At 39.2% G+C, this 27,580-nt stretch overlaps 1 protein-coding gene across 1 annotated transcript; it reads right to left on the bottom strand.

Annotated features, from left to right (window-relative positions):
• Nucleotides 1-221: 221 nt before the first annotated feature.
• Nucleotides 222-25,195, bottom strand: CLK4 (CDC like kinase 4). The gene is made up of 13 exons (XM_047083210.1): nt 25,088-25,195; nt 20,784-20,944; nt 15,798-16,020; nt 14,596-14,686; nt 14,135-14,201; nt 9,733-9,849; nt 9,477-9,643; nt 9,183-9,277; nt 8,800-8,929; nt 5,465-5,547; nt 1,748-1,827; nt 987-1,077; nt 222-894 (listed from the first exon to the last, which is right to left on the bottom strand). The coding sequence occupies exons 2-13, from the start codon at nt 20,942-20,944 to the stop codon at nt 754-756; spliced, it is 1,446 nt and encodes a 481-aa protein (XP_046939166.1). The 5' UTR covers nt 25,088-25,195; the 3' UTR covers nt 222-753.
• Nucleotides 25,196-27,580: the final 2,385 nt, after the last annotated feature.

Here is a 27,580-nt window from a genome sequence, read left to right as displayed (position 1 = left end):
TGCCCCTCCCCCACTCACACTGTCTCTCTCAAAAATAAACTTTAAAAAAAATTAACCCTCAGAGGCATCAGAATTCCTATTTCTGATGTGACTGTCCAGTTGGGACTTTAATCTTAAATGAAGTATGTGCTTTTATTAAAAAAAATCTGTCATGATCGACAAATTGGATGCCTTTTCATGAATTCTACTTCTCACCACTGACATCACCCAAAGAGACAAAACACAATTCTTAAAATTTAATGAAATTCCAACAGTAAACATTTCCTATGGGTTTTGGTTTCCAATACCTGCCTATTGGGAGTTAATAATACTTATTACCTGTTCAACAATTACAGAAAAAAACTTTAAAGTTAAGAAAAGTTCTGAATTTGAGGTATATAAAGAATATTCATTAAGAATAAAGTAGTCAAGATTTCCTTTTACTCAAAAAAATCACTTCAAAGAGTTGACCTCCATGTACAAAAGACAAGATCAATCACGTTTATCACTGGACACAAAGAATATTCCAAAGGTCTTTAAAAATGGTAATTAATCTCAAAAAGAAAAAAATTTAACTTGTATAGTTCATTCATTATCAAGACCATACTTGCTTAACAAGGTAATTATGCTATTGATACAAAACATACAGTATTTACACTTAACTGTACAAAATAATTTAATGTTTACAAAAATATTAGAATGTTTAGAGTTGACTGACACAGTCTTAAGTAATCTCTTCTAGAGAAGTATATAGTAAGACCACTGATTTCCATTTCATTTCTTTTTTAATAAGTCAAAGAAAGGATGCTGCAAGGCTTCATCCAAGGTAATTCTTTTCACTGGATCATATTCTAACATTCTTCGTACCAGGTCAAACAGTTTCTCATGTTCTTCGTCATGAGAAAGCATAAATTCCTGGGGAAAGAAATATTTTTGTTGAAGAAAGATTTTAAAATTTTTAAAAACTTTTTTTTTTAACCTTTATAATCTTTTTGTTTTCTTTTTACCTTTAATGGTTTGCAGCGTCTCCTAACATATCTACCAGCAGAACTATGTTCATCCCAATCTAGCTGGTTATGGTGAAAATACTTGCGTTTTCTACAAGAAAAAGAAGTCTGGATCAGTAAAAAAAATACAAGAGCCACACGTTTACTCTGACCTCACTGGAACAGCTGGAAGCATGAACATCTATCTATGTAGACACACACACACATATACAATTTTTTTAAATTCCAGCAATGACATACTAGATCAGACATATTTTCTAAAACATCTTCCTTAATCTTGCACCCTCTGAGGTTCTCATGCCCCACCTGAGTGGTTCATGTACCGCACATGGAACAGGGACAGCTTATGGATCCATTCCTGTGAATGTGGATTTCACTAGGTCTGGAATGGGGTGAAGCTATTTGCCAACCACTCTAGCATCCTGTGCAAAGACACACAGCTAGCTAGCGATAGTATGGAATACAAACATAAACTGCTAGGACTCCCCAAAAATCAAGCTGTTTTTTACTACTCTATTATGTTTATAGCAAGTTAGGAAAACACTTCTGCAAAGTTTAACTGGAGTGTAAAAAGACGCTTTGTTTATTAGTAGATCACAAGGTAAATACTGCATTACTTGTTAAAAATTTGACTTTATGGAGGAAAAAAAATTCGAAATCTGAAGTCCTGGAACAAGCAATAACAACAAAGTTGGGTTTTCTGTAGTTTGAATACAGGCCACTGCCCATTCCCAAGAAAGGGCTTTCATCTTAGAGCATACCTTGTTTTCTGAATCATGTGTGTTGGTATGGGTCCTAATATTCGTTCCATCATTGCCAGGTGCTCTTTACTATCATGAGTCTAAAACACAAAGGAAAAAGAAATTTAGCACTTTCCCTTCCCCTACTTGCACAATAAAGGAAAATATAAGAAAACAGCGCTGACACAAAAGGACTAGAGAGCTGCATAGTTTATATCACCCTCTACTTCAAAGATGGAACAATACTGAATGAGCCATATTAGCTGGTATAAACCAATAAAACTAAAGTCTGTATCCAACGTAAGGTTCTGTATAGCAAGTGGATTAGACACGTAATTTAATGTGAAACTGAACAATTTCCTTGTTTTCATTTCTTGCACTGTTTACTAAAGAATGACTAGGGAACAGTACCAGAAAAATGGTCTCCTCATTTAATCAGCTGCTGACCCAAAACTGACTTTATTCACTAATGAAGATCCACGTGTTAACATTTACTATTCCTGGGCAATAAAAATACAGTTGTAATAATTCTCACAACAATCCTGAGCTCGGTATGTGGGAACATGAGTTTCAAAGGAGTTAAGATACTAGCCCAAGGTCATATAGCTCATGAATGAGAAAAGGTAGCTATGAATCTAAGTCAAAACTCATCTTCAATCATAATAGGAACAGAGTTTTGGCTCAAGTGGAAGAGAGAAAACTGGCACGCTTAGAGCTGGAACGGTATGCTCCTAGATCAGAGGTTGGCAAACTTTTGTAAAGGTCCAAACAGTAAATATTTTAGACCTGGCTGGTTACAAATGGTCTGTGTCACATATTCTTTTTTGTTTAAAAGCAGGCATCAGACAGAATATCATCTGCCAACTCCTCAATCTGAAGAGCAGAGGCTTTTTAAAATCTATCAACCTATTGTTTCTAGCACATTGCTTCCAAAATGTTAAGGCCCTAATTCATGACAGGAGTTAAGTAATATTAACCCCACACTTTTATTTTTTTATTTTCCAAACCAATACAGCTTTTATTGCATCTTTAAAATATCACAAATAAGGGGTGCCTGGGTGGCTTGGTTAAGCATCCGACTTCGGCTCAGGTTAAGCGTCATGAGTTCGAGCCCCGCACTGGGCTCTGCACTGTCAATGCAGTGCAGCTTAGAGTTTTTTCTCTCTCTTTCTCTCTGCCCCTATCCCACTCATGCTATCTCAAAATAAATAAATTTTTAAAAATATGTATCACGAAGTTGAAAAATCATCCAGCATCGTCCAGCATCTTGTTATTCTGTAGCTGGACAACTTAGATCTTATTCACAAGTCTGTTGAACAGTTCCTTTTTCAGATACAACTCCAAACTTTTCTGATATCCTTGTTTTTAACTGTTGTAACTAGCTGAATCAAAGCGGCTGAGTTTGATACAAGTTCAATATCATTTCCTTCAAGAACTCATCTTTCTGGGCTTCTGAGAGATACTGAACAAGCAACACCTGGCCTCATCTGAATCCTGCAGATTTTCACCCAAGAAATTCTGCATTTCAACAAGAGAAACCACTCTCCTGAGTAACAACGATGATGGGGAAATGAGCATACACAGACGTCATCTTCTAATGGAAGCCCAGCGTAACACCCTTGACCATGTTCTGTATGGACAAAAAAGAACTGGCTACTCTGCTTGCACTAATTCCCCACCATTTTTGTCAACCTAGAGCCTCTTCTTTTTCTTTCCCAGGAGACAGAGTACACGGAGATGACTGGGTTCCTCTGGAGCGGTTCACAGTAACAGTGCCTCCCTTCATAGTGATGTTGACATTTTCTGAAATGTCGATGGTCTGACTGCCAAGAATCATCTTCATTCTTGCAGTAGATGCAGCAAAGAGCTAGCTCCACATTTTTAAGAAGTTCCTTAGTTGAAGAATATTTTGGAGGATGCAATTCCAAATAGAAACTTTATCTCAAACCAATGTTAATAATCTGCACTTATGACCACAGAGTGATTTATAATCACAGATTATGTGAAGCAACTATTTTGTGTGTCAGAATGAAGAAATCATGCACGCACTCTACTCAACTTTTTCTTGACCTTCAGCTTACAAGACCAGATGCCACCTCCAAGAACTGAGTAGTCACTATGGTTGTAGGTATCAAGCTTGTCTATGAACTCAGAGTACTTTCAATAGGGTCTCTATGGATCAATGGATTAGAAACAGGAGAAGTCTAACAACGGGGTCCAACAAGCAGTGAACACACATTCTACAATAGCCACCACCTAAGTGACTCTTACTTGTCATAGCTTCCTCTCCACCCTGCATGGCCCCCAACTTCAAATCAACCTCAACAGCAGGAGCCAGAATCCACCAAATCTGCACCCTTGACCCCTACAACAAATCATAACACTTTGACCACATTAGAACCCTTCTTCAGTGGGTGCACAACCTAGATCTTCCAAGACTGTTAGATGTCAGTTGTAAGGAGAATTACAAGGGAAAAAAGCAGAGACTTAAATATGGCTTCCTACTTTTTGTTTTGCCAAATCAGGACTTTAATTTTAGAAAATTAACTATCAACAACTATTATCATCATTCCATGAAAAGGACATTTCAGTACCCAAAACAAAAAAGCTAGAGGGATAATCTCTAAATAAAGGCCAGAATGACAAACTTACAAAATCATTTTCACTTTGGATTAGTCCACATTCTGGAAACCATGAACTTCTAGGAAACAAGTACCTTTCTATCCAAACAAGTCCATGATGAGTCAGTCCTTGCCTGACCTCACTTCCCCATTTATGCAAGACAGTCTGACAGCACTAACTACTGTTCCCTGACTAGAGAATGCTCTTTTGTGTATCTACACACTTATGGGTACAAGATCTTCCTGAGCTGGCCACCACTCTCTCCAGTTTTCTGACAAATCTCTAATCATCCTTCTGGCAACTGGCTTAAACTCCCTACTTTCTCGGTGACGCCTTCTCTGAAGAAATTTAACCCTCCATCTTTCCTGGGTTCCCACTACACTTTCTACATTGTTCCATTATAGCAAATAACACATTACACTGTAAGCTTTCCCACATTTATCTTTTACACGACTACCTGGAGGACAGAGATGTTGTCTTTCCAACTTTAAACACATAGTGCCTTAAAATGTGCCTAGGATGTCACAATAAAATATGACTTCTTGTCCCCGAATTATTTTATAAAACGGAGTGACTTGGTCATGGCCGTGGTAGTCAGCACAACCAGAACTGAATTATCACTGGCCACAGTAATGCTAATACAAATTTATGCAGGAGCTCAATAAAAAAATGAGAACACAAGACAATATGAACCATGTGAGAAAAACTCCAATCACATGCAAAACAGAATTATGAACACTCACCAAGAGCAGTATTTCATCCAACTATGGTTTTAGAGGATGACCATTCTGCACATATAAGGGTTTTCTGAGGAGTTTTTTTATTTGAGAGAGACAGAGAGCACATGAGTGGAGGACAGGGGCAGAGGGAAAGAGAAAGAGAGGGAGAATCCCAAGCAGGTTCCACACACAGCGCAGAGCCCAACACGGGGCTCAATCCCACAACCCTGGGATCATGACCTGAAATCAAGAGGTGCTCAACTGAGCCACCCAGCCTCCCCATTTTATGTAAGTTTTAATATTAACACTACAGCAACTTTTCAAAACGCAGGCCAAAATTTTAACATGCTCTTAACACTGAAAATTAATTATGGAATGGCATTTACTAAATACATACCTGGAAGACTGTGAAACCAAGGTAGTATTCAATAAGAATGCACCCTATGCTCCAAACATCACAAGGTTGAGACCAACCTAAAGCTGTAAAAACAAAAACACTTCTATACGCAACAATTTTTAACTGCCAGTGTACCATATCCCTTCCCTCTATGCATGCTCTCTTTACAATAAATAAGATGGTAAACTCCAGGGTTATATTTTAGTTTCACGTAAAATGTTACTTGGTATGCTCTCACAATTCTCCATATCTTTACATCAAACTAGTGTTTATTGTGGGGGAGGGGGCATTTTATGTGAAGTAAGAGAGAGATTAGCAAATATTTTCCAAGTATAACTATCAATTTGTGCAAATACTCCATATTCTCTGATCTGTGTGCAATGGGGAGCATTGTTACTCGCAGTTCATAATTGTTCTAGGAAATTTTACATTTTATTATAGCAAATACAGGTTGACAAGCTCAGAATGTAATTACTAACCACTTCTCAACTTACCAACTTAATGCCTGAGTTTACTTCTTGCATTAAAACAACAACAAGAACCGGGGGAGGGGGTGGTGGTACCTGGGTGGTTGAGTGGGTCAAGCATCAACTCCTGATTTTGGCTCAGGTCATGATCTCAGGGTTTGCTTCATGAGATTAAGCCCCACAGTGGGCTCTACACTGACAGCATGGAGCCTGCTTGGGATTCTGTCTCCCTCTCTCTCAGCCCCTCCCCCACTCATGCACTCTGCTCTCTCTCACAAACTTAAAAAAAAAAAAAAAAAAAAGGATCATGATTTCATGCCCTTCCCTTGGGCTCCGTGCTAGGCGTGCAGTCTGCTTAAGATTCCCTCTGCCCCTCTCCTGTTCCCACTCTCTCAAAAAAACAAAAAACCATGGTTTTAGATAAATTAAGGATTATAAATGGGTATTAAAAGCAGTTATGTTATAAGAATTATAGAGCTATTTAAAGTTCACAGAGAGAGATCTACTTATATATGTACTTTTCAGGCTGTCTGTACATGATTATATATACCTTCACCTTCACAATTCTCAATGGCAATACTATTCAGGAAAAAATAAAATACCTAGTCTTAAGGTACTTAATTAGAAAGGAGAAGAGTAAATCATACAGACGTTTCAAAATTTTAAAGATCAAGTACTTAGTAAAACAATAATGTATAAATAAAACCTACTTTATCATTTTTTAAGTTGATTTACTCTGAGGGACAGAGATGCACACACATATGCACATGCAGGGCAGAGAAAGGGAGAGTCCCAAGCAGCCTCTGTGCTGTCAGCATGGAGCCTGACTTGGGGCTAAATCCCTTGAACTGTGAGATCATGACCTGAGCTGAAATCAAGAGTTGAGATGCTTAACTGACTGAGCCAGTCACCTAAGTGGCCCAATAAAACCTACTTTAAAGGACATTTTAATTACTTTCAGTAACATAAGCGAATTTAAAGAAAAAGGAATAAACAAAATGTTCAAAAACCTTGACTATGATTTTGGTTGTTTTATTTATTCACTTTTTTTTTTTTTAAGTCATTTTAGTTAACCCTCACAGTGCCTGTGCCTATCATTTCAACAAATGGGTAACTGAGCAGGAGTCCACCTACAGTGACACATAAAAAAAATTTGCAATTGATAGATCTTGGACCTAAAATGAACATCTATCTTCTCCAGCCATTCTTATCCAGCTTCTTCCTAGGTGACTGTAACCCTCTGCCACACACCATTCTAAATCATCTTGTTCTGAGAAGTTGGTCCTCATACTCTTTGGAATGCCCTATCGTTCACGTCTACCAACCTCTCCCAGCTTCATGTCTTTACTACAATACCAGACACATGAGACCAACTGCATGACTACATCTTCCTCTCCAACCTAATTCTGCCTTAATCCTCAGGATTAACACTCCACAAAAACACAAAGGATCTTTCCCAACCTCTTTTCCTCAAAACCAATAACCCCAATTTTGAATTTATATGATCGATCTATCTAGCTTGGCCATACTTGGAACTGTGTTATTGTCACTACTAAGAATACTATATCTTATCCAATCTAGGAGGTCAGTAAGATGTATGACTATTTTATGCACCAATAACAAAGCAGAAATGCCAATTATTTTGTGTTGTGCTCCCCATGTTAAAATGTGGGGGGGGGAATCCACCTCTTAAAACTGACAACACACAAAGTTATGTCTTTTTAAGCTCTGAAAATGCCTCTCTGTCCACAAACTTTTCCCACACTCCTTTCCTAAACTATTGCAACACAACAGCTCCTTTCAGACCATATGAAGCAGAAATGGTATGATCATTCATTTCAAAGACAAGCTCGAAATTTTTGCTAACTTTGTAGTCACTGGCCACATGAGGCTGTTTTACATCTAACATTTAAATTAACATAAAATTTAGAATTCAGTTCCTCAATCACAGTGGCCACACTGCAAGTACAGAGAAGCCCACATGTGGCGAATGGCTACCATACTGGACAATGCAGATATAGAAGGTTTCCATCACACGGAAAGTACTACTGACAAGCACTGCCTAATCTCAATTTCCTTACGTCTTTACCAATCCTCCACCGTGGGTAAAAACTGTTAGTGTGCTTTCCTACTCTTATTCTGAATTACCAACTCCTACCAGCACATGTGAAAACTGACTCTAAAATTTCTACTAGCAAACTCAGTTGGACCTTACTTTTGGCTAATAAGCTTATTCCATGTATCTCTCAAGAGCATCTGATCTAAACTTCTCCCACTCTCTCCAAGCCCCCAACCTCTTCTCCTCCACTCCATAAACAAGACCTAGTCTCTGACATCTTGAGACATAAGATACACACTCCCTGAGTTCCCTCTTACTTCCAAACTCCGCACCTTAAGTCACTTTCTTCTTTAACCTTTCTGGTGTCAATGATTATCAAAGAAGCCCTCCTCTTTGACTAGCCCCCTCTTTCTTCTTGACCTCCGCCTGGCCCTTTACTCAGATGTCTGCCAACCAGACCTTTAGCATTTCTATAGTACCATGCTTTTGTGACATGAAAATAGGTACCCACATCACTTCAAAAATCACATTGCTGTGATGTACTTAGCCAAAAGAACTTGCCCTTTCAGGATCTTGTAATCCTTTCAGGATTAGCATTTTTAAAAAATAACCACCTGGAATATCTTTACAAATGGTATCCCATTTTTCCCACTCAGGAAGAATATTTATAGCAATGTCCAATTTTTCTTAAGATAGTTACTATTTTCTGTACACTAAGAAAATCACACCCATCCCCTAAGTAAAAGGCATGGAGAGAAAAAAAAACCTCATCTTTAATTACAGTATCAGGAAGAGTAGTGTCTACTGACCCAAAATGACCTCTGGAGCTCTGTAATGCCGTGTAGATACCAAAGTACTATGATGTTCATCATCGTATGTTGCACTTCCAAAGTCAACAACTTTGATATCTGTGTTTTTCAGAGTGCGTTCATCACGTTTCTAGAGAAACAGAATTGAGTCAACATGAAGATCAGTAAAGACATAAAAAACGTTACATATTTCAAAAGGCTTGCATATGAGTATCTTTTTGATTCTCAACATAATTCCAGGCGAAAGGTAAAGAAGGATGATCCTTTTAGGTTAAAAATCAGGCTATAACCAGTCTTAGAAGTCAAAATTACTCATTGAAGGGTCACCAAGCTAAATTAATTTTAAAAACCACCACCAAAATTAAAACAAGTCTTTAACTTACCATTTTAGAATTATATTTGACTACATAGTCAGACTTCACAAATAAAATATTTTCAGGCTTCAAATCTGTATGGGTTAACTTATTATGATGCAAAACTACAAGAAAACAAAAAGAAATCATTAGTTTCACCTACGTATTTCATCTGTATTGGGGGGGTAAGAAGGGTCAGTAGTGGATATAGGGATTTCATCTTTACCTGTAACGTGTATTTTTAGTGACAATGTTTTGACATGTTGCTTGTATAATAAAATCTTTTAATTTTCTGGTGTTTAAAAATTTATCAAGTATACTTACAATTTATTGACTGGCAGATCTGATATGCCATCTGCCTGATGTGGTCAATTTGAAATGGCAGAAAGCTATTTTCTTTAATGAAATCATAGGTACTAAGTCCCAGCAGTTCAAACACAATACAAACATGACCATGATGATCAAACCACTCTAGCATCTGGACACATCGGCTAAAACAGAGCAAATAAAAATGAGTCAGTTCAGAGAATTCTGATTATTTTAGGCAAGATGATGGATCACAATTCAAGTTTATACTTACAAGACGCTATTGGGATCGGTACTATTTAAATGCTCCAATACTTGGATTTCTGAACGAGCTGCTTCACGGTATCGACCTACATTTTTTACAATTTTCACTGCTACATGTATGCCATCCCTTAAAAACAAAATTAAGATGAAAACAGTAGAGGAGCAGAATGAAAACACGTGTCCCTAAAGCATCATCTTACTGAGTATTAATTACTCTATGCTATTTTTCTAAAATAATCTTTCAGGGCATTTTATACCAGATTCCATATAACATTTCTTCAAAACAGTCTGGCAAAACACACTTTCTATGGAGCGATAATTCCCTTAATACAAATTTTAATGTTTGTTTCCAGAATTTTATCTAGATTTTATACCAAAAGAAAAAAAAAAGACAGGGCGCCTGGGTGGCTCAGTTAATAGACGTCAGACTTCAGCTCAGGTCATGATCTCATGGTTCGAGGTCTGAGCCCAGCATCAGGCTCTGTGCTGACAGCTCAGAGCCTGGTGCCTGCTTCAAATTCTGTGTCTCCCTCTCTCTCTGCCCCTCCCCTGTCCACACTCTGGCTCTGACGCTCTCTCTCAAAAATAAACACTAAAAAAATAATTAAGATAAAAATAAATCCTCAAACAGAATATGCTACTGCTGAAAGCATTTGCTCAATCACCTAGGCAGACCTGCCCTGTGCCAGGTGTGTAGAGCACAGGGGTTAGTCAAGACGAGGGTCGTCACTATGTACCTCACAGCCTAACAGAAAAGAAACACATGAACAACTGACAGTGTTGCAAATGCTTGGTATGAGCTTATACAAAGAGGTAGGAGAGCCAAAAAATTAGAGAGGGGAAGCTCTAATTTATTCAAAGAAGAGGTGACACACAACTGAGCCCTGAAAGACAGCCAGCAGTCTATAAAATGTGGGAGGAACAGGAACACGTTCATTAAAGGAGATACCATCAGTAAGTCATGAAGTTGAGAAAATGCTTACTAGCACATTCACTGATACAAGTAGGTAGAAATAACTAGAGCATAAGCTCTAGACTGGTTACCTATAATACTTCCTAAAAAGTATCAAGCCACAAATGATTTTGAGAAAATGGATTTCTAAATTCTCAAATTCCTTTTATCCTCTTTTCTTGAATTTTTTAATGTTTACTCATTTTTGAGAGAGAGAGGGAATAGAGAGAGACAGAGTGTGAGCAGGGGAAGGGCAGAGAGAGGGAGACACAGAATCTGAAGCAAGTTCCAGCCCCCAAGCTGTCAGCACAGAGCCTGAAGCAGGGCTCAAACTCACCAAGAGTGAGATCACGACCTGAGCTGAAGTCTGACGCTTAACTGACTGAGCCACCCAGGTGCCCCTATCCTCTTTTCTAAATCTGATCTTCCTGAAGATGAACCAGCATTCAAGCCTCTTTTTTTTTTTTTTTTAAACTATGGCCCTTCCATTTGATGTAAGAAAACCTCATAGATCCCTCATTATTGAGATATATAACCTAGAATGTAAAAAAAAAAAAAAAAAAAAAAAAATCTTTGGGAGAAACAAACTTTTCTAGTAGCTGGATAGCAAGCCTTTCTCTAAGTCTGGTGGTTTCCAATTTACTGCTTTCACCAAAGCCCCAACGAAGTTGTGGGCTAATAAATCATTAAAACTTATTTTGATGATAATCTCCCTAGGACATTTGGCATATATCTCAAGGTTGCTATGAAACCACTGTGACAAAACTCCCTTCTAACTCTTATTATATGACCAAGATTTCTTGATGCTTATGGCTCTAGAAAAGAAAATAAAGGTGTTAGCTAACACCACTACAGCAATTAACTGCAATGAACAGATGTATACCTTAAACTTACACAATGTTACATTACAAACAACTATATCTAAAAAAAAAAAAAAAAAAAAAGGAAACACATTTAATGCTAAAGCATTTAAGATGTTTATGAATACATGTACTTTTTTTTTGAAATCCCAACCAACCCAATAAAAGACACATTTCCAATTAAATTTTATATTTAGTTCCAGTAACCATCAAAATTCGCAATAGATTTATACTTGATCAACTGAATACCGTTTACTGGAATATCTCAAGTACTCTCTTGGAATCTCAAGTACTCTCTTGGAATCTCAAGTTTTAAGAGAGCATTAATACGGCAACTGGTAAAGTCTGAGTAAGATCTGTAGATCAGCTGGCAAAATTTGAAAATATAACACATGTATGTATACAGCAAATTATAAAGAAAGTACTGTAAAATGTTAACATGAGGAATCTGCGTGAAGGATATATGGGAATTTTTTCAACTATTCCAAAAAATTCTAGGAGTCTGAAAATATTTCAAAAGTTCACTTCACAGGGCTCCTGGGTTTGTTGGTTAAGCATCTGACTCTTGGTTTCGGCTCAGGTCATGATCTCACAGTTTGTGGGACTGAAACCTGCATCGGGCTCTGTGCGGACAGCACAGAACCTGCTTGGGATTCTCTCCCTGCCCCTCCCCTGTGCATGTGCTTGCGCTCTCCTCAAAATAAATAAACGTTAAAAAAAATATGACTTCACATTCACATTTTTATTGAAAAGACAGTGTGATAATGAACTTTAGGATAATATACTTTATGGAAAATGGAATGAAAATATGTTCAAGAATAAAACATGTTTAAGCATTCAAGAGTTGGTTCGTGAATAAAGGTAGCTATCAAATTGCTATAATATTTAGATTCTCAAATATACTTAAGAACAGTTTTTAAATAATATATTAATGTTTAAATAAGCTGGAAATTATATCTGTCCCCAACCATTTTATTTTTTTTATTTTTATTTATTTATTTTTCAATATATGAAGTTTATTGTCAAATTGGTTTCCATACAACACCCAGTGCTCATCCCAAAAGGTGCCCTCCTCAATACCAATCACCCACCCTTCCCTCCCTCCCACCCTGTCCCCAACCATTTTAGGATGAAAAATTTTAAATGTCAATTTAGAAATGTGCAGTTGAGGGACCCCTGGGTGGCTCAGTCGGTTGAGCATCCGACTTTGGCTAAGGTCATGATCTCACAGCTCATGAGTTGGAGCCCCACGTCGGGCTCTGTGCTGACAGAGCCTGGAGCCTGCTTCTGCTTCAGTGTCTCCCTCTCTCTCTGCCCCTAACCCACTCACATTCTGTCTCTGTCTCTCTCAAAAATAAACAAACATTTAAAAAAAAAAAAATTAAAAAAAAAAAAATGTGCAGTTGAGGGGCACCTGAGTGGCTCAGTCAGGTAAGCGTCTGACTTCAGCTCAGGTCATGATCTCATGGTTCCTGAGTCCAAGCCCCGCGTCGGGCTCTGGACTGACAGCTCAGAGACTAGAGCCCGCTTCAGATTCTGTGTCTCCCTCTGTCTGCCCCTCCACTGCTTGCACTATGACACTTGCATTGTCTCAAAAATAAACAAACATTAGAAATGTGCAGTTGAAATGAACTGTGTTTTAAAACAGGTTTACTTACTAAAAAGCCTGCAAACTACAGAACAGAGGTTCTGGAGGAAAATGTTGATGTGAGACACAAGGTCAAAACACAAAGGGCTTTTACGAAGTCATTAAAGAATTTGGACTTTTTTCTGCAGGCTTTAAAGTAACAGAATTCCTTCGTAGTTTAAGATGCTAACTCTTAACATGCAAATATTATCCTTTGGGAATGAAGATTTTTGTTTTATTTTGTTGCCATACTTTTATTTCATGAAGGCTGAAGAAACAGTGTACAAAATCGGCATGATACACACAGCACAAATGAAAAAAATGATAAAATAACATTCTTCAGGTAATAGCTAGTACTTTATAGCAGACTACTTCTTCTCCAAAGATAATTATGGATTGTTCCAAAATAAAGCTAGATAAAATGTTCTTAAACTTTTTAAATGCAAGATGCTCCCTTCTACTCCCTTAGCTACACTACAGAACAGATTGCTTTTTACTAGGCCATTTCTTCCATGTGCAATTTTCAGATCGGGAATAAATGTTTTTGACCAAGATTAGACAACTTTATTGTCTCTGCTACTCAAAACTAAAGCAAAGCACTCTAAATCTCACATAAGGGCCAAGGCCTAAGTTCTGGGAAATTCCTTTACTCGAAGATTCACTTTAATTTCAACAAACACCCCATCTGATAGAATTTGTCAATTTTTTTTGTTTTTTTTTTTTTTAAGATTTTTTTTTTAAGTTATCTCTACACCCAACATGGGGCTCAAACTCACAACCCTGAAATTCGTCTGCATTCTTGACCAAAACCCACACCCATGATAAATAACCAGACACAGTTCAAGAAATTCTGGGTATTTATACCACCCAGGAAAACAAGTGGCCACATCTTAAAAATGCCATTTCATTTAAATCATAGATCCGTCCCTACCCAAAATATCAGAATGTTCAAAAAAGGAAAAAACAAACTTACATGCCATGATCAATGCACTCTACAACTTTGCCAAAGGCCCCTTCACCCAAAGTGTCCACGATTTCATCTAAAGTAAGGGAGGAGAAAAAGGAGTAAGTACTTGAGTATAAATTATCTAGTTATTCAAACAATGAATACTTAAGTGTGGAATATTTTCAAATGATGTCTATTAAAGCATAACTAAGGTTTCAGCACTCAAATTATTTTATTTTCAGCTGCTACAAAAACAATTAGATAGAGCTATCTTTCTTGCTCTAAGCTCAAATTCCACTGATTATTTTGGAACTTTAGAGTAGAAATATTTAAATTCTATAGAAAAGAAGAAATACAAAAGAACAAACAAACCCACAAAAAACAAAACAAAAAAGCAATGAAGAGTTCTTTAGCCCCCCGCTGACAACTATTCTTAAAAAGATTATTCTGTCTGCAAAGTTAAAAAAGTGTTGAAAAATATTCTATACATCTTGCTCTTAGAACGTCTCCACTTTGACAGATCAGGTGACCCTCCTCATCATCCTCTATACTCCTGGATCTTTTCCTTCGGTGGCTCTTCTGGAACGGCAAGTGGGCAGCACCAAGATCGTCCAGCCAATCAATATATCAGAGTGAATTCAGGGCAGAATACGCAATTCATTCAGCGGGGAGATATTCAGGCATTCAGATAAGCACCAGGCCACGAACAGTTGGCAGGAGCAATTTCAAATTCAGTCCCCAGAAATTCACAGGGCACAGTTTATGTTACAGAAGAAAAACATGGCAAGGAACAGATTTTCAGATAAGATACTTAAAGTGGCAATAGAAAAAAAACAACACAATTGTCTCTTTAAAATACTGATTTAATTGAAGTCTGAAATTTAAAGAATGCAATGTCATGATCTACTTATCTCTTGTTATAAAATAGCATATGCTGTGAATTGAGATGTCTAGTTTGTTGGGGGGGGAAGGTTTTAAAATGTCAAAATTAGTTGAAACTATTTAGCAATATTTTAAAATACACATAATTAAAGGGGGAAATAAAACTAGTTAATTTCCACGTTCACTCTAATCAAAACTTGGGGAAGGAAACAATTTATTCAAAGTTTACTGATTAAACAGGTGAAGATGTCTGAGTGTAAAAAAAGGCAAACTTTTTGGATAACGCACTTTCCATTCAGCACCCATTTCAGAATTTCAGTGCAACTAGCTCAGGCAATGATGCACTGTGCTCTGGGACTATGCTATATATAGAGTACACTTAAGTATCTACCAGTGCAAAGTTCTAGAGATGTTTCCAACCATTAGGAAAAGGGCTTCTTTTAAAGTAAAAAACAAAAACAAAAAAAAAGTTTACTATAAAAGAAAAGATGGGTGCTTTAATTTTTCATAAGATTATATTACAAAACATAAAAATATTTTTAATATTAAAATTTAATATTAAAATCAAGAACTCATGATCTGGATTGCAGAAAATGAGTAAATATGGGCAAACGAAGGCTACCTAATAAACACAGATTAGCTATGAAAATTTGGATGTTTAAGGATTCAAATAATATAAACACATTTATAATATATCCAAATAATATTACATATATATATATAAAAACTTTTTCAAACTTACTGGCTCATTAAGAGTTTTTATACACAAATAAGCATCCACCCAAAATAAAAACAAAATCAATCATACCGAACGTGACTGTTGACTTGAACAGTGTCTATTACGCTTCCTTTTAGGACTGCTTCTCCTACTTCGGACCGAAGATTTACTGCAGTGGATTCGATAACTGCTTTCAACGTCTCTGTGATAATGTCTAGGAACATAGCCTTCGCAGTAGTCATTTCTATATTCATCAACATATCTCCGGTCCCGATAATCTCTCTCATTCAAGGACCTCGCTTCTAAATAATGACTGCAAACACATTAAAGGATTTCAAATTATTCTCTTCATCCTGGAACTGTGGTTCAAACAAAACATTCTCTCAAGAATTCCTGGTTTAAACAGCTAACTTGATAAAAAGAAAAAACCTCAAATTGATGAATTAGAATTTATACTTATCTCACAAACTTAAGACATAATTTTACTTTAACCAACAAGCGAGTTCATATTCTCCATCAGATAGACTGCTATCAAACACCTCAGATCAAAGAACAAAGCTTGAGTCAATTATGTTCAGTGTTTACTTGATTAAGTGTCCCTGTACCTTTTGGAGAAAGTTAACACCAAAAATTCACCAGTCTTATGATATATGCAACTGTAACTAAGCTTTCTTTTCTCAGAGAGCCACACACAATCAGAGGCAGGCAAAACAGGATTCCTTTCTCTTTTAATGTTAAGCGAATTTTAGATATCCCCGGCACACACATAATTCTTTCATGAAAGGTGTACTGGAGCTCGAAGTGATCTTACATGTATTCCAGACCTTTCATTTTACAGATGACTAAATTAAGATCCCAAGGACAATGATTTGCCATGGCTGTAGAGCATTCTAATTCCTATTGTAAGGGCCAATTTTATTACACATATCACATATCACCTATGCCACCTTCTCTCCTCTTTGTATTCCTAGCTTCCTGTTACTCCTCTTTGAGAAAGACAACATAGCTTTTGAAGGCTGCCTCATGTGCCAAAGATATTAAACTACATCCCCCCACAAATGAGAAAAGGATCTTGTAATTGCTTGCCTAGGATTACAACAGACCCACCCCCACCACCCTACTTCCCTTTGCATTTCTAACTTCCTGTCATTCTTACTTGCAAAATACTCAAAAATTCTACATGGGAAACCGCATCATCTAGTGCCATAGTGGTTAACTTCTGAATCCACAGATCCCTTTAAAAATCTGATGAAAGCTATGGACGCTCTCACTTAAGAAATGCACAAATGCATAAACAAAACTTGGCAAGGAATTTCACAGAGGTCACGGACCTCAGGAAGTCAATGGATCCCAGTTAAGTATCCTTGATCTGATGGAAAGAAAAGGACATAGATTCAATTGGCCCAGTTTCCCGTCCCCCTCTCTACCTGGGATGGTGTCCTCTTCAACAGAGTGCGAAGCTTCAAGAGGGATGCACATGGAGCACTGAGGGAGAGAGGGGACACCTGCCCAGTCAGACAAATCGGCTAAAAGAATCCTGACAAGCAATGGAGTGACAGATGTTGACTAGACTGCCCTCACCAACCTCATTCTCTCCCCAGAATATGCTGTTGTTCATTTTCCCAGGGGCTGGTTTAGGCAGAAATAAAGGGAAAGCATCTCTAAACTGCTACTCAACAGGGCTGGCAGAATATCCAGGCTGAGGAAATGCAGAAACCCCCTTCTCCCTTTCCCCAGTGTCAATCTTAAGTTCTAACCATTGGAGAAAAAACTTGGGGTATCAGGGTAAGACTGTGAGTCTATGTCAGGGATCTGACGACTTGGTTTGGACCTGTCAGGGAGAGATCTGTAATACATCAGCCTAGAAATTACCATACTCTCAAGGGCATCCTTTTCAATTCTGTAAGGCGTCCTTCCTATAAAAGTCCAAAATCTATCAGAAAAAAATAGTACTAATAATCTTTAGCTGGAATAGTGCATAAAATTAGAGTTGCAGATAATCCATAAACAATCTACAGACTAACAAACATGAGGTGAAGCCATGAGGATAAACTAGAAAAATGAGGGACCTCTTCAATCTCTAACAACCAAGCCTTAGAGATTACATAAACAAAGTCTACAGAATCATAAAGGCCATGTATGGACAGAGTGGACAAGATGAACAGATTGATTTAAATTCTAAAATATTCACTGAATATCCAGTGAATATTTTACTGTAGTCCTTCAAAATAGCCAAGACTAATGAGGCTACGGGCATTCGTTTTTATTTCCACACAGGTCCTGTGGAAGATAAAAAAATATATATAAGGCAAAATCCCTGCCAACAAATAATGAACAATTTGAGATCATTCACATAAAAACAAAACTCGACAATGCAGGAAATGCTGAAAGGTTGCACGAGTGCTTAGGATCATAGAGGGGAAAAAACTCAAACTGCTTAAAATGGTCAGAGAAGACTTCATAAAAAAGCAAAGAGTTGCATCTTAAAGGGAAGTCAAGATTTGGACAAGGTGGCAAGCAGAAGAAATGGGAGGGGAGAAGAATAGCGTATGACCATCTCACACTTACAGATCACCTGTAGCCACAATGGCTTGGAGATGGGTGGTCTACGTATTACTTGGGAAACAGTGCATGGACACTACAGCAAGACCACTGTTCACATAGGGAATGAACAGAAGCAAATAAAATAAGCTGGAAACAGATCATGCAAAATCTTGCATGCCAGGCTAAGGCGTTTAAAACAGTGTTTCTCAAAGGGTGGTCTGTTTATCAATCATATCAAAATATGGAATTATTAAAAATGAAGATCCCTCAGCCCCAGGTCAGACTAACTCCATCTATATATGGTAATATGCATTTTAAACATACCTCTGAAGACACTTCTGTTCATACTAAAGTTTGAGAATCTTTGGTTTAAGACTTGATACTCTATATTACATAAGAAAACACTTAAAAACTATTAACACAATATATAAAGTTGTTTGAAGCCATATCAGTCTTCCTGATACAGAACTAGAATTAGTACAAAACTAATTAAACCTGTAACAAGGGAGACCAATTCACAGGTTACTGGCAAAAGACAAATAAGAAAGAAAAGACACTCTGCAATACATACAAAAAAAGGTTTAAAAATTGATATATATTAAAAGCTCTTATAAATCAGTAAAATACTCTGTAAGAGAAAAAAATGGGCATTGGACAAACTCACTAAAGATTTAAAAATTCAAATTAAAACACTATTCTTGGCATTTCAAAATGCCAAGATTGGTAAGAGCAAGAAAGAGTATATTGTACAACTTGGTACAAACTTTCAAAAAAAAGACATCAATATGTAGCAAGAGCTTTGTACCCTTAAAGAGTTCACACCCTTTAATTTAAAAATGTCCCTTCTCAGGGTCACCTGGTGGTTCAGTTAAGTGTCCAACTTTGGTTCAATTCATGATCTCACAGTTCATGAGTTCGAGGCCCCTGTCAGGCTCTGTGCTGACAGCTCTAAGCCTGGAGCCTGTTTTTGGATCCCGTGTCTCCGTCTCTCACTGCCCCTCCCCTGTTCCCGCGGTCTCTCTCTCTCAAAAATAAATAAGACATTAAAAAAAAAAAAAAAAGTTTTTTTTAAATGTCCCTTCTTAGAACCTATTTTCAGGAAATAATCAGAGGCAAAGACTCACATAGAAAGATTTTTTTAAGAATAGAATAATGGGGGTCTAGGATCCTCCCAAGGATACCTTCTTTACAGTTTATGGCAATTCTCATTCTTTTCAATAATTTTGTAAAAAATACTGTTGTAAAGTTTTTTTATCTTCAAAAAGACTATCAGATATTAGAATATTCCACATTATGGAGAACAATTACCATTAGACACCTCTGGTGTCAATGTCAAAGAAGACACAGGCCTGCTGTTTAACTGGACTGACGTAGTATATTTATGTAGTTAATAATAAACAAGAACTGTCCACTCAAATCACTTCCTTCCTACATAAGAAACCTATGTATCATTAGTACTATGATGTTAATTTAAGACTTACAGGACATTCTGTATTTATTAATAAAAGGGTACAGATGTTTCTCTACAGTGCATTAATTAGCTCAGGTCATTGCAATCCTGGCACAAACCCTCCCTCTTCCCCATGTAACAGTGTGTGATGAAGAAAGATTAATCTGTGGTGACTACCCACAAGCTCACTGTTCTGCAGAACAAGTCTGTTTTAGCATGGAGAAGGAAAAAAATTACATACTGTTTTTTAAAGTAACCCCAGCTGGCTAATTTAGAAAGCAATCTGGCAAACAGTCTCAATGGAACATCTACAAAACAAGGAGAAAACATAGAACCAACAAAACAAATGAAAAAGGGAAGTTAATGGAAGACAGACTGAAAGAAATGCTACTCACCTAGCCTTTCTTTAATCATTTAGGTACTTTAAAATTCCTTTAATTCTCTGTAAATGTATTACCTCCAAATTTTACAGTAAGAGTATAATTAAACAGGACACATGCTACTGAAAAATTTTTATTGAAGCCTTTCCCTAAATTACTGGTTCTTACAATAACCTTCTAAAAAACCTACACACATTCACTGGCCTTATCTACAAATGTAACCTACAGAACACAGTGTAAGCGACGAGTCCTCTATGTACTTTACCATTCCCAAATAATACATGCTGGTTTTCTCATCTAGTTGAACTCTCCCTACCCCTCATTCTCTCTCACTTGTGGAACCTAAACAAGCATCCCAAAATACATATCTCCTCCTACATACAAGTTAAAGGCACATACTGGACATTCTATCATCGCTATTACTTAACTGTTTGTGTGTCTCACCACCCCAACTACATTACTGGCAGCTGGGACTCAACTATCTCCCACCAATCCCAGATAGATGTAGATAAATAAGGTTTGCTCACAGCTGTAGTCTCGGCACCTATATAGTGCCTAGCCTGTAATAGGAATTCAACAAACATCAACTGAATATTTGTTGACTTAAATATAAAACAATCTGACAGAATAAAGCTACGTAAGCTAACGAGAAATCATTAAAACTACTAGTGGTAAAATGTTACTGATTCAAGAGTGATTTACCAATCAGATTCTTTAAACTGGTGATGTGGTTTACAATGCCTGTTCTCTTGCGTACTGCTGTGGGACCTCCTCTTCCGTTTGTGACTTCCACTGTAGCTTTCATGTCCCCAGCTTTCTCTGCTATCCCAATCAGGGCAGTGAGTTCTTTTGGAGTGACGCATCTGTTAACGGAAATGAAAAGTTGTGGAGGTTATAGATGGCTACGTTTAGTAAATAAAATATTACACATTATTTAAATAAAACACTCAGCACATGGGGTCATACATGTTCTAAAATCTTTGTAGATGATGTTTCCCAAGGCATGCGACACCATTCCACAGTGTGTCAGATGACTGTAAGTGGCATACAGACCGAGTACTAAATTATGCATAACATTGTGAGACCTTAACAATACGTTCTCTTTCAGTTCTTCTGGATTAATTAGCAGCTTAGTGTTTATCTTCAACTAACCCTTGCTAACTGCCATTGTAAAAACAGTAAAAGGGCCAGGATTCAGACTCAGAACCTCCAGTAGACAACAATATCCAGCTAGAAATTAATAATTTGGGGGCTTTAATTCATTTTTATCTTAAAAAATAAGATTTAAAATTTTTTTTTTCAACATTTATTTATTTTTGGGACAGAGAGAGACAGAGCATGAACGGGGGAGGGGCAGAGAGAGAGGGAGACACAGAATCGGAAACAGGCTCCAGGCTCTGAGCCATCAGCCCAGAGCCTGACGCGGGGCTCAAACTCACGGACCGCGAGATCGTGACCTGGCTGAAGTCGGACGCTCAACCGACTGCGCCACCCAGGCGCCCCTTAAAAAATAAGATTTTAAGTAATCTCTACATCCATTGGGGCCTCGAACTCACAACCCAGAGATCAAGAGTCACAACTCCAACAACTGAGCTAGCTAGGCACCCCTTACCTTCTTTTTATAATCAACGATCTCCTTTTAAGTTATTGATATGATTTCCTTTAAAAATGTTTATTTCTTAAATATTTACTTAGAGACAGAGAGAAAGAACGAGCACAGGAAGGACACAGAGAGAAGGAGAGAGAGAATCCCAAGGAGGCTCCATGCTGTCAATGCAGAGCCCAACTTGGGGCTTGATCTCACCAACCATGAGATAATGACCTGAGCCGATATCAAGAGTGGGCACATAACCCCCCAAAAAATGTTATCTTTAAAATATGAGCTATTTTAGGGGAGCCTGGGTGGCTCAGTAGCTTAAGCCTCCATCTCTTGGTTTTGGCTCAGATCATGATCTCACAATTTGTTAGTTCGAGTCCTGCCTGGGATTCTCCTTCTCTCTCCCTCTCTCTCTGCCCCTCCTGCATGTGCTCTCTCAAAATACAAACTTTAAAAAATTTAAAAAATATATGGGCTATTTTAAAGAGAAATATCACGGGGGGCCTGGGCTGCTCAGTTACTTATGTGCCCAACTCTTGATTTCAACTCGGGTCTGCTCTCAGGATTCCTGGGATGAAGTCCTTGCGTCTATAGCCTGCTTGCGATTCTCTCTCTCCCTGCCCCTTCTCCCCTGGCACATACTCGCTCACAAAATAAACTTAAAAAAGGAGAGAGAGAGAAATAGCGTGCCATACAGCTTTGGCAAAATTCTGTAACACAAACAACTGAAGTCAGAGAAACATTCAGGTATACTAAATATAGGGGATGACGTTGTCTTACAAGTAAAGAGCCAGTAATGAAGCTTCTTTTTCTCAAAAACTAGAGAGAATTGCTTTTTCTAAATCTCAGGATGACTCCAAGCTTTGGGGAAAAAACTAGGAGGTGAGTGGAACACAGTATTCAGAGACTGAAAAAGCAAAGCTTGTATAAACTCATTTTCTCTATCCAACATGTTTATTTTCAGATCATCTTGCAATTAGCCTTAAAACGAAAACATATTTGTTGTAGATCTGGGGTAACTGAAAAAACCAACCTACAAGGATGCACATGGTCACAGTGAAATGGGATGATGATACTGACAATTCCCTGATTTTCTGCCTCCATCTACAACCTCTAAAGCATAGGTTCCCTCTAGGCTCAGGATCTGTGTTCTAACAATGTAATCCCTATCTGCTGCTCCCCATCTTAATTCTTCTACAAATAAGCAGTTTTTATCCATGATATCCAAGCTGCTGGGAAAGGGTGAGTTTCACAGCTCAAGGAAAGAGCTAAAAAAAGAAAAAATGGAGCAAATCCAGCTTAGTTAACTGCTTTTAGCTTGCCCAAATGACTCAGTAACAAGCAAACAAATTCAAGTAAAAATTTAAATGATTTCAAACGGATTAAAAAAAGACTCGAAATGAGGCAGCTGTGATTCTCCTGGGAAGTATTCCCTAAGAAAATATTTGTATCATAACTTTTGCTTAAAAAAGGGAAAGAGGGTGCATTGGTCAGATAAATAAAAAATGCTAAAACTAGTTAGGATTCTCACTGGAGGGGCACCTGGGTGGCTCAGTTGATTGAGTGTCTGACTCCTAATTTTGGCTCAGGTCATGATCCCAGGGTTGTGGAATCAAGCCCCAGCCCCGCATGCGCCACACATCCGGTTCTGCGCCGATTGTGGAGCTGTGGAGCCGGTTTAAGATTCTTTCTCTATTCCACCCCCTACTCCCCCACCCCTCTCTCCCGCTTGCACTCATTCTCTTGCTCTCTAAAATTAAAAAATTAAAAAGGATTCTCACTGGAAATTATTAAGTGAGCATTCTGGTTTTATAGTCACTTCAAAATGGGAAACTGAAATGAATGACACTAAATATTAACTTGAGGCAAAGGCCATCACAAAAGCCATCTAAAATTGTTATTTCTAGTGGAATTCTTCCAACACTTCCTTCAATTACCCCAACTGTATTTTAACCACATAACTCTTTAAAATAGATTGTTTAAGCATTCTTTTTTTTTTTAATTGTTTAAGCATTCTTAAATCACAGCCAGCAAAATTACAACATCTGATGACTGAGGATTATTATAACTATCCATTATTACGCAATTTTTACAAAACTTGTGTCTGCTTTAGCTTTCTTTTCCTTCTGTCAGTCAGCCACAACCAGCTCACCTCAAACAAGGCAGAATTCTCAAACAACCAAAATTATCAATACTCAAAACATTAAGAATGAGCATCCTGGGAGGGCCGATGACTTATTTCTCTAGTTAAGTTCACTACTTTAAATTTAATTCGGCTGTTAGAAAGCTTTTCTCCCTGCTAACCATGTTCAGAAATATTGTCTCAGGAGGCAAAGAATCCCAGACCCATATTTAACAGATAAAGTTCCTTCACATCCATAAGAAAACCCATCTAGAATTATTACACTACCTTTAATTAAATAATCCTACATGCTAGAATCCCCACATATCTTTCATTAAAAACATCAGACACAATGGATCTGTATGTATATACACGTCTTAGAAATCGGATTCTCTCCCTGCCCTTTCATACCCGTCAATTTTATTCAATGTATATGGCTTTAAAAAAAAAAAAAATCGAAACAGGTTAAAGCCACGATTACATAGATGGCTCCAGAAGGACTGCACTTAATGGGCAACGAGCAGCCCGCAGGTAGGTGTGTGTTTATGGAGCACAATCTTAAAAGGGCAGCTATAAAGCAAGACCAGGTGGGTGGCCGGGTCAGCGGGGCAGGCTACTTAGGTAATCCAGTATAACAAGATGCAAAAGTATCAAAACGCAGACCAGTGCAACAATGGTATGTTCCACTTCAGGGGGAATAAGTGCTGCACAAGGGACGAACCTCTCCGTATCTCTACCTCGCACAAGCACGAGCTCGGTTCCACCACCGGGACTCGAGCAGACCGGCGGTTTCTCAGACGCCCGGTCCCCACCCTCCCCCACCCCGCCCCAGGGCACCTGGCCAGTGCCTTTGGCGCACTCACAGATAGGGCCAGATGTTTGGACTCTGGAACCCCCCCTCCCCCGGCAAATGCTACAAACGGCAGAGACCAGGCCATCAGGAGAGAACCTGATCTCAGACAACACAAACCCCCAAGGACGGCTCTCGAAGGGTCTTCCCGACAGATCCTCGCCCTCGCCGGCGGCACGAGCCAGGGCCTCTGGAGCCGCGATGCGAGAGGCCGGGACCCTCAGAGAAGACTCAGCGGCAGAATCGGGGCCTATCCGCCCCAGGACATTAAATCTACCACGGCACCTGAGCAACTTTAGGTTTTGAAGGCCACCAACCCAGCTGTGCTCCGAAGAAATCCCGGTCGCCAAGGCCCCGAACCGGGTCGTTTCTCCGACACCTGGCTTTGAGACTTAAAAGACTGGAAACGGCCCAGCCCAGCCGACCCAAAACCTTACCTCCGCAAAAGGAAAAGGCCCTCTGGCCGAGAAACGTCGCCAAACCGCCGTCTTCTCTCTCCACCCGCTGCGACAAACACCCCACAAAATGGCGGCAGCGCCGTCTCTTTACAACCCCCCAGGCGGCCTCTAGCGCCACCTACGCCGCGCGAACGCGCCTGCGTGACAGAGGCTCGCGCGCTCCCGCCTCACTGCGTAAGGGGCGGAGCTCCCTGTGCGCCGAAAGGGAAGGGTCCGGCCCTCCACACTGCGGCTGCGCGAGTCAGACAGGGCAGCACCGCCCCCCCTCCCCTCCCCCCTAGGCCTGGTTGGGGGAAGGGGACCCTTGAGGTTGTTTTTGTTGTGGGACAGTCAGGATGAAATCCAGGGGAAATGCGTGTGCCCTGCCCTCACCCGGTGGCACGTGTCTGCTCCTTCAGATGGAGTTAAGTGCGGCACCACTCGGCAGAGCCAGCCGTGGCCCTGTTTCTTGCTCTCCCGCTCAAATGGACAGCACCATGGCCTTTGGGCGGCAGTCCCGTGAGTCCCCTTGGGGACCTCGCCTGTAGAGAGTGCCAGCAAGCAACAGCGAAGACCCCAAACCCACCCTGTGCCAGGCCCGAGCTGGTTCTGGGAGCAGTTCAGTGAACAGGACACGAGTAGTCCAGGCTGTGTGGAGCTTCAGTCTAAAATGGAGTGGGATAAAGAGGACGTCTCAGAAAACAAGCTCAGGGTTGCTTATACTTTTTTTAAGGCCTGTGCTACTAATCAGAAGAACACAACAACAACAACAAATGAAGTTTCAACTGAGACTCCTTACAGTGTTCTTCCTGTTAGGGTCCTTCCTGAGGAGAGGGTAGCTGGAAATTTCCCTAACAAAGCTCCCATTTTTTTTGTCCCTGTAGGTGTGTTTCATTAAACGGAGGCAGAGTGATGTCTGAGAGCTAGTGAGCATCTATTAAGAGGCTTGCTGATCTCAACTGAGGCATTTTGCAGTCCTAAGAACCCCTAGACAGTTCTCCATGGAGAGTATGTAGAGTGAGAAAAGAGAAGCAGTCCCAGCCCTAAGAAACACTTTTAAGGGACAGAGGAAAACAACCGAAGAAGGAATGATCATAAGAGGAGAACCAAGAGTATGGTGTCAGAGAAAGGAAGGGGAGAAGGGCTTAAATGAGGGAAAAGCTGGCAGTGCCAAATGCAGGGAAGGGGTCAGGTATCCTTAGTAGTGCAAAGTGTCGGGGCACCTGTGTGGCTCAGTCGGTTAAGTGTGTGACTCTTGGTTTGGGCTCAGGTCATGATCTCACAGTTCCTGAGTTCAAGCTCTGCATCGAGGCTCTGCACTGACACAAGGAGCCTGCTTGGGATTCTCTCTCCTCTCTCTGCCCCTGCTAAACTTAAAAAAAAAACAAAAAACAAAAAACAAAAAAACTTAAAAAAAAAAAGTGTCAAGGGGATTCTGTATCCTGACAAGGATTCCCTGGATAAAAGGGAAAGCCAGAAATCAAATTTGGGAGGACAGGGTTGGATGGTTATGGGCATAAACCCGATAGCAGGGGGATGACCTGAACTCTTGTATACTGTTAAGTGAAAGGAAGTCACTGTAATTTAGTGATCTGACATCCTTACAAACTTGCACCACCTACTTTGGATAAAATGAATTGTGGAAATTGTGCTACACTTTAAGAAGCAAAGAAGTGAAGTTGAAAAGATAATTGGAAAATTGGAAGTGAAAATTCGTTATGCTATAGAATGAAACAGACAGTATTATTCTCATGTGGAATAGCCAACATTTCTGTATCTACAAATTTAAATTGTGCCCATCCTACCAGGTCCATCTCTAAGATGCTGTCCCTGACTATATCAGTTCCCAACCATTACACTGCTCTTAACACCTCCAGTTAGAGATGAGGTCTTGAAACGGGTGGCCAAGGCATACTGTTGCGCCTGGAGCCACCAAGATACGTCAATCAATTGTGCCCAATAAGTGAAATGTACTGGTTCTGCAATGGGTTACACGTACTGTTTCAGGGACGTCAGATGGAATGTTGAACCAAGTGGATTGGGCTCTCTTGCAAGGTAAAGTGAGGCTCAGCTTGCTGAATATATAGAGGTATAAACTGAAGCTGGCACCAAAGAAAAGTTGCATTTTTCTTTTTGCTGCAGTATAAGAGATCTTTGTCTCAAGAGGTTATAAGAGAATGTGGTCAGGACAGGACACAGTTCTGCTCAAACAAGCAATGCAACATGAAAAGGCAGCCAAGTGTAAAGGCCACCTACAGAGGTATTTATAGCCATCACAGAATAGTGTCACCCAATAGCAGGGTCTGCTTTGCAGTTGCCGCTATTGTGTTTTAGTGGCATTTTTAGTATTCAAACTTAAGTGTGCCACACCAAGGGGACCAATACTTGAAATTGTGTAGTGATCAGTTGGAGGTTGAGAACATCCTACGACTCGTGTCTCTATTACATGTAACAGCACTGGCTGTTGCTCTCTCTGCCTTACGTGCTTTGAGA

The sequence above is a fragment of the Lynx rufus genome, unplaced genomic scaffold, assembly GCF_022079265.1.
Source record: "Lynx rufus isolate CCGP_SWC_20201006 ecotype Redwood Valley unplaced genomic scaffold, mLynRuf1.p SCAF_1, whole genome shotgun sequence".
Classification (NCBI taxonomy): Eukaryota; Metazoa; Chordata; class Mammalia; order Carnivora; family Felidae; genus Lynx; species Lynx rufus.
Note: the sequence above shows the minus strand (reverse complement) of the source record. Positions and strands in the feature narration are given on the sequence as shown.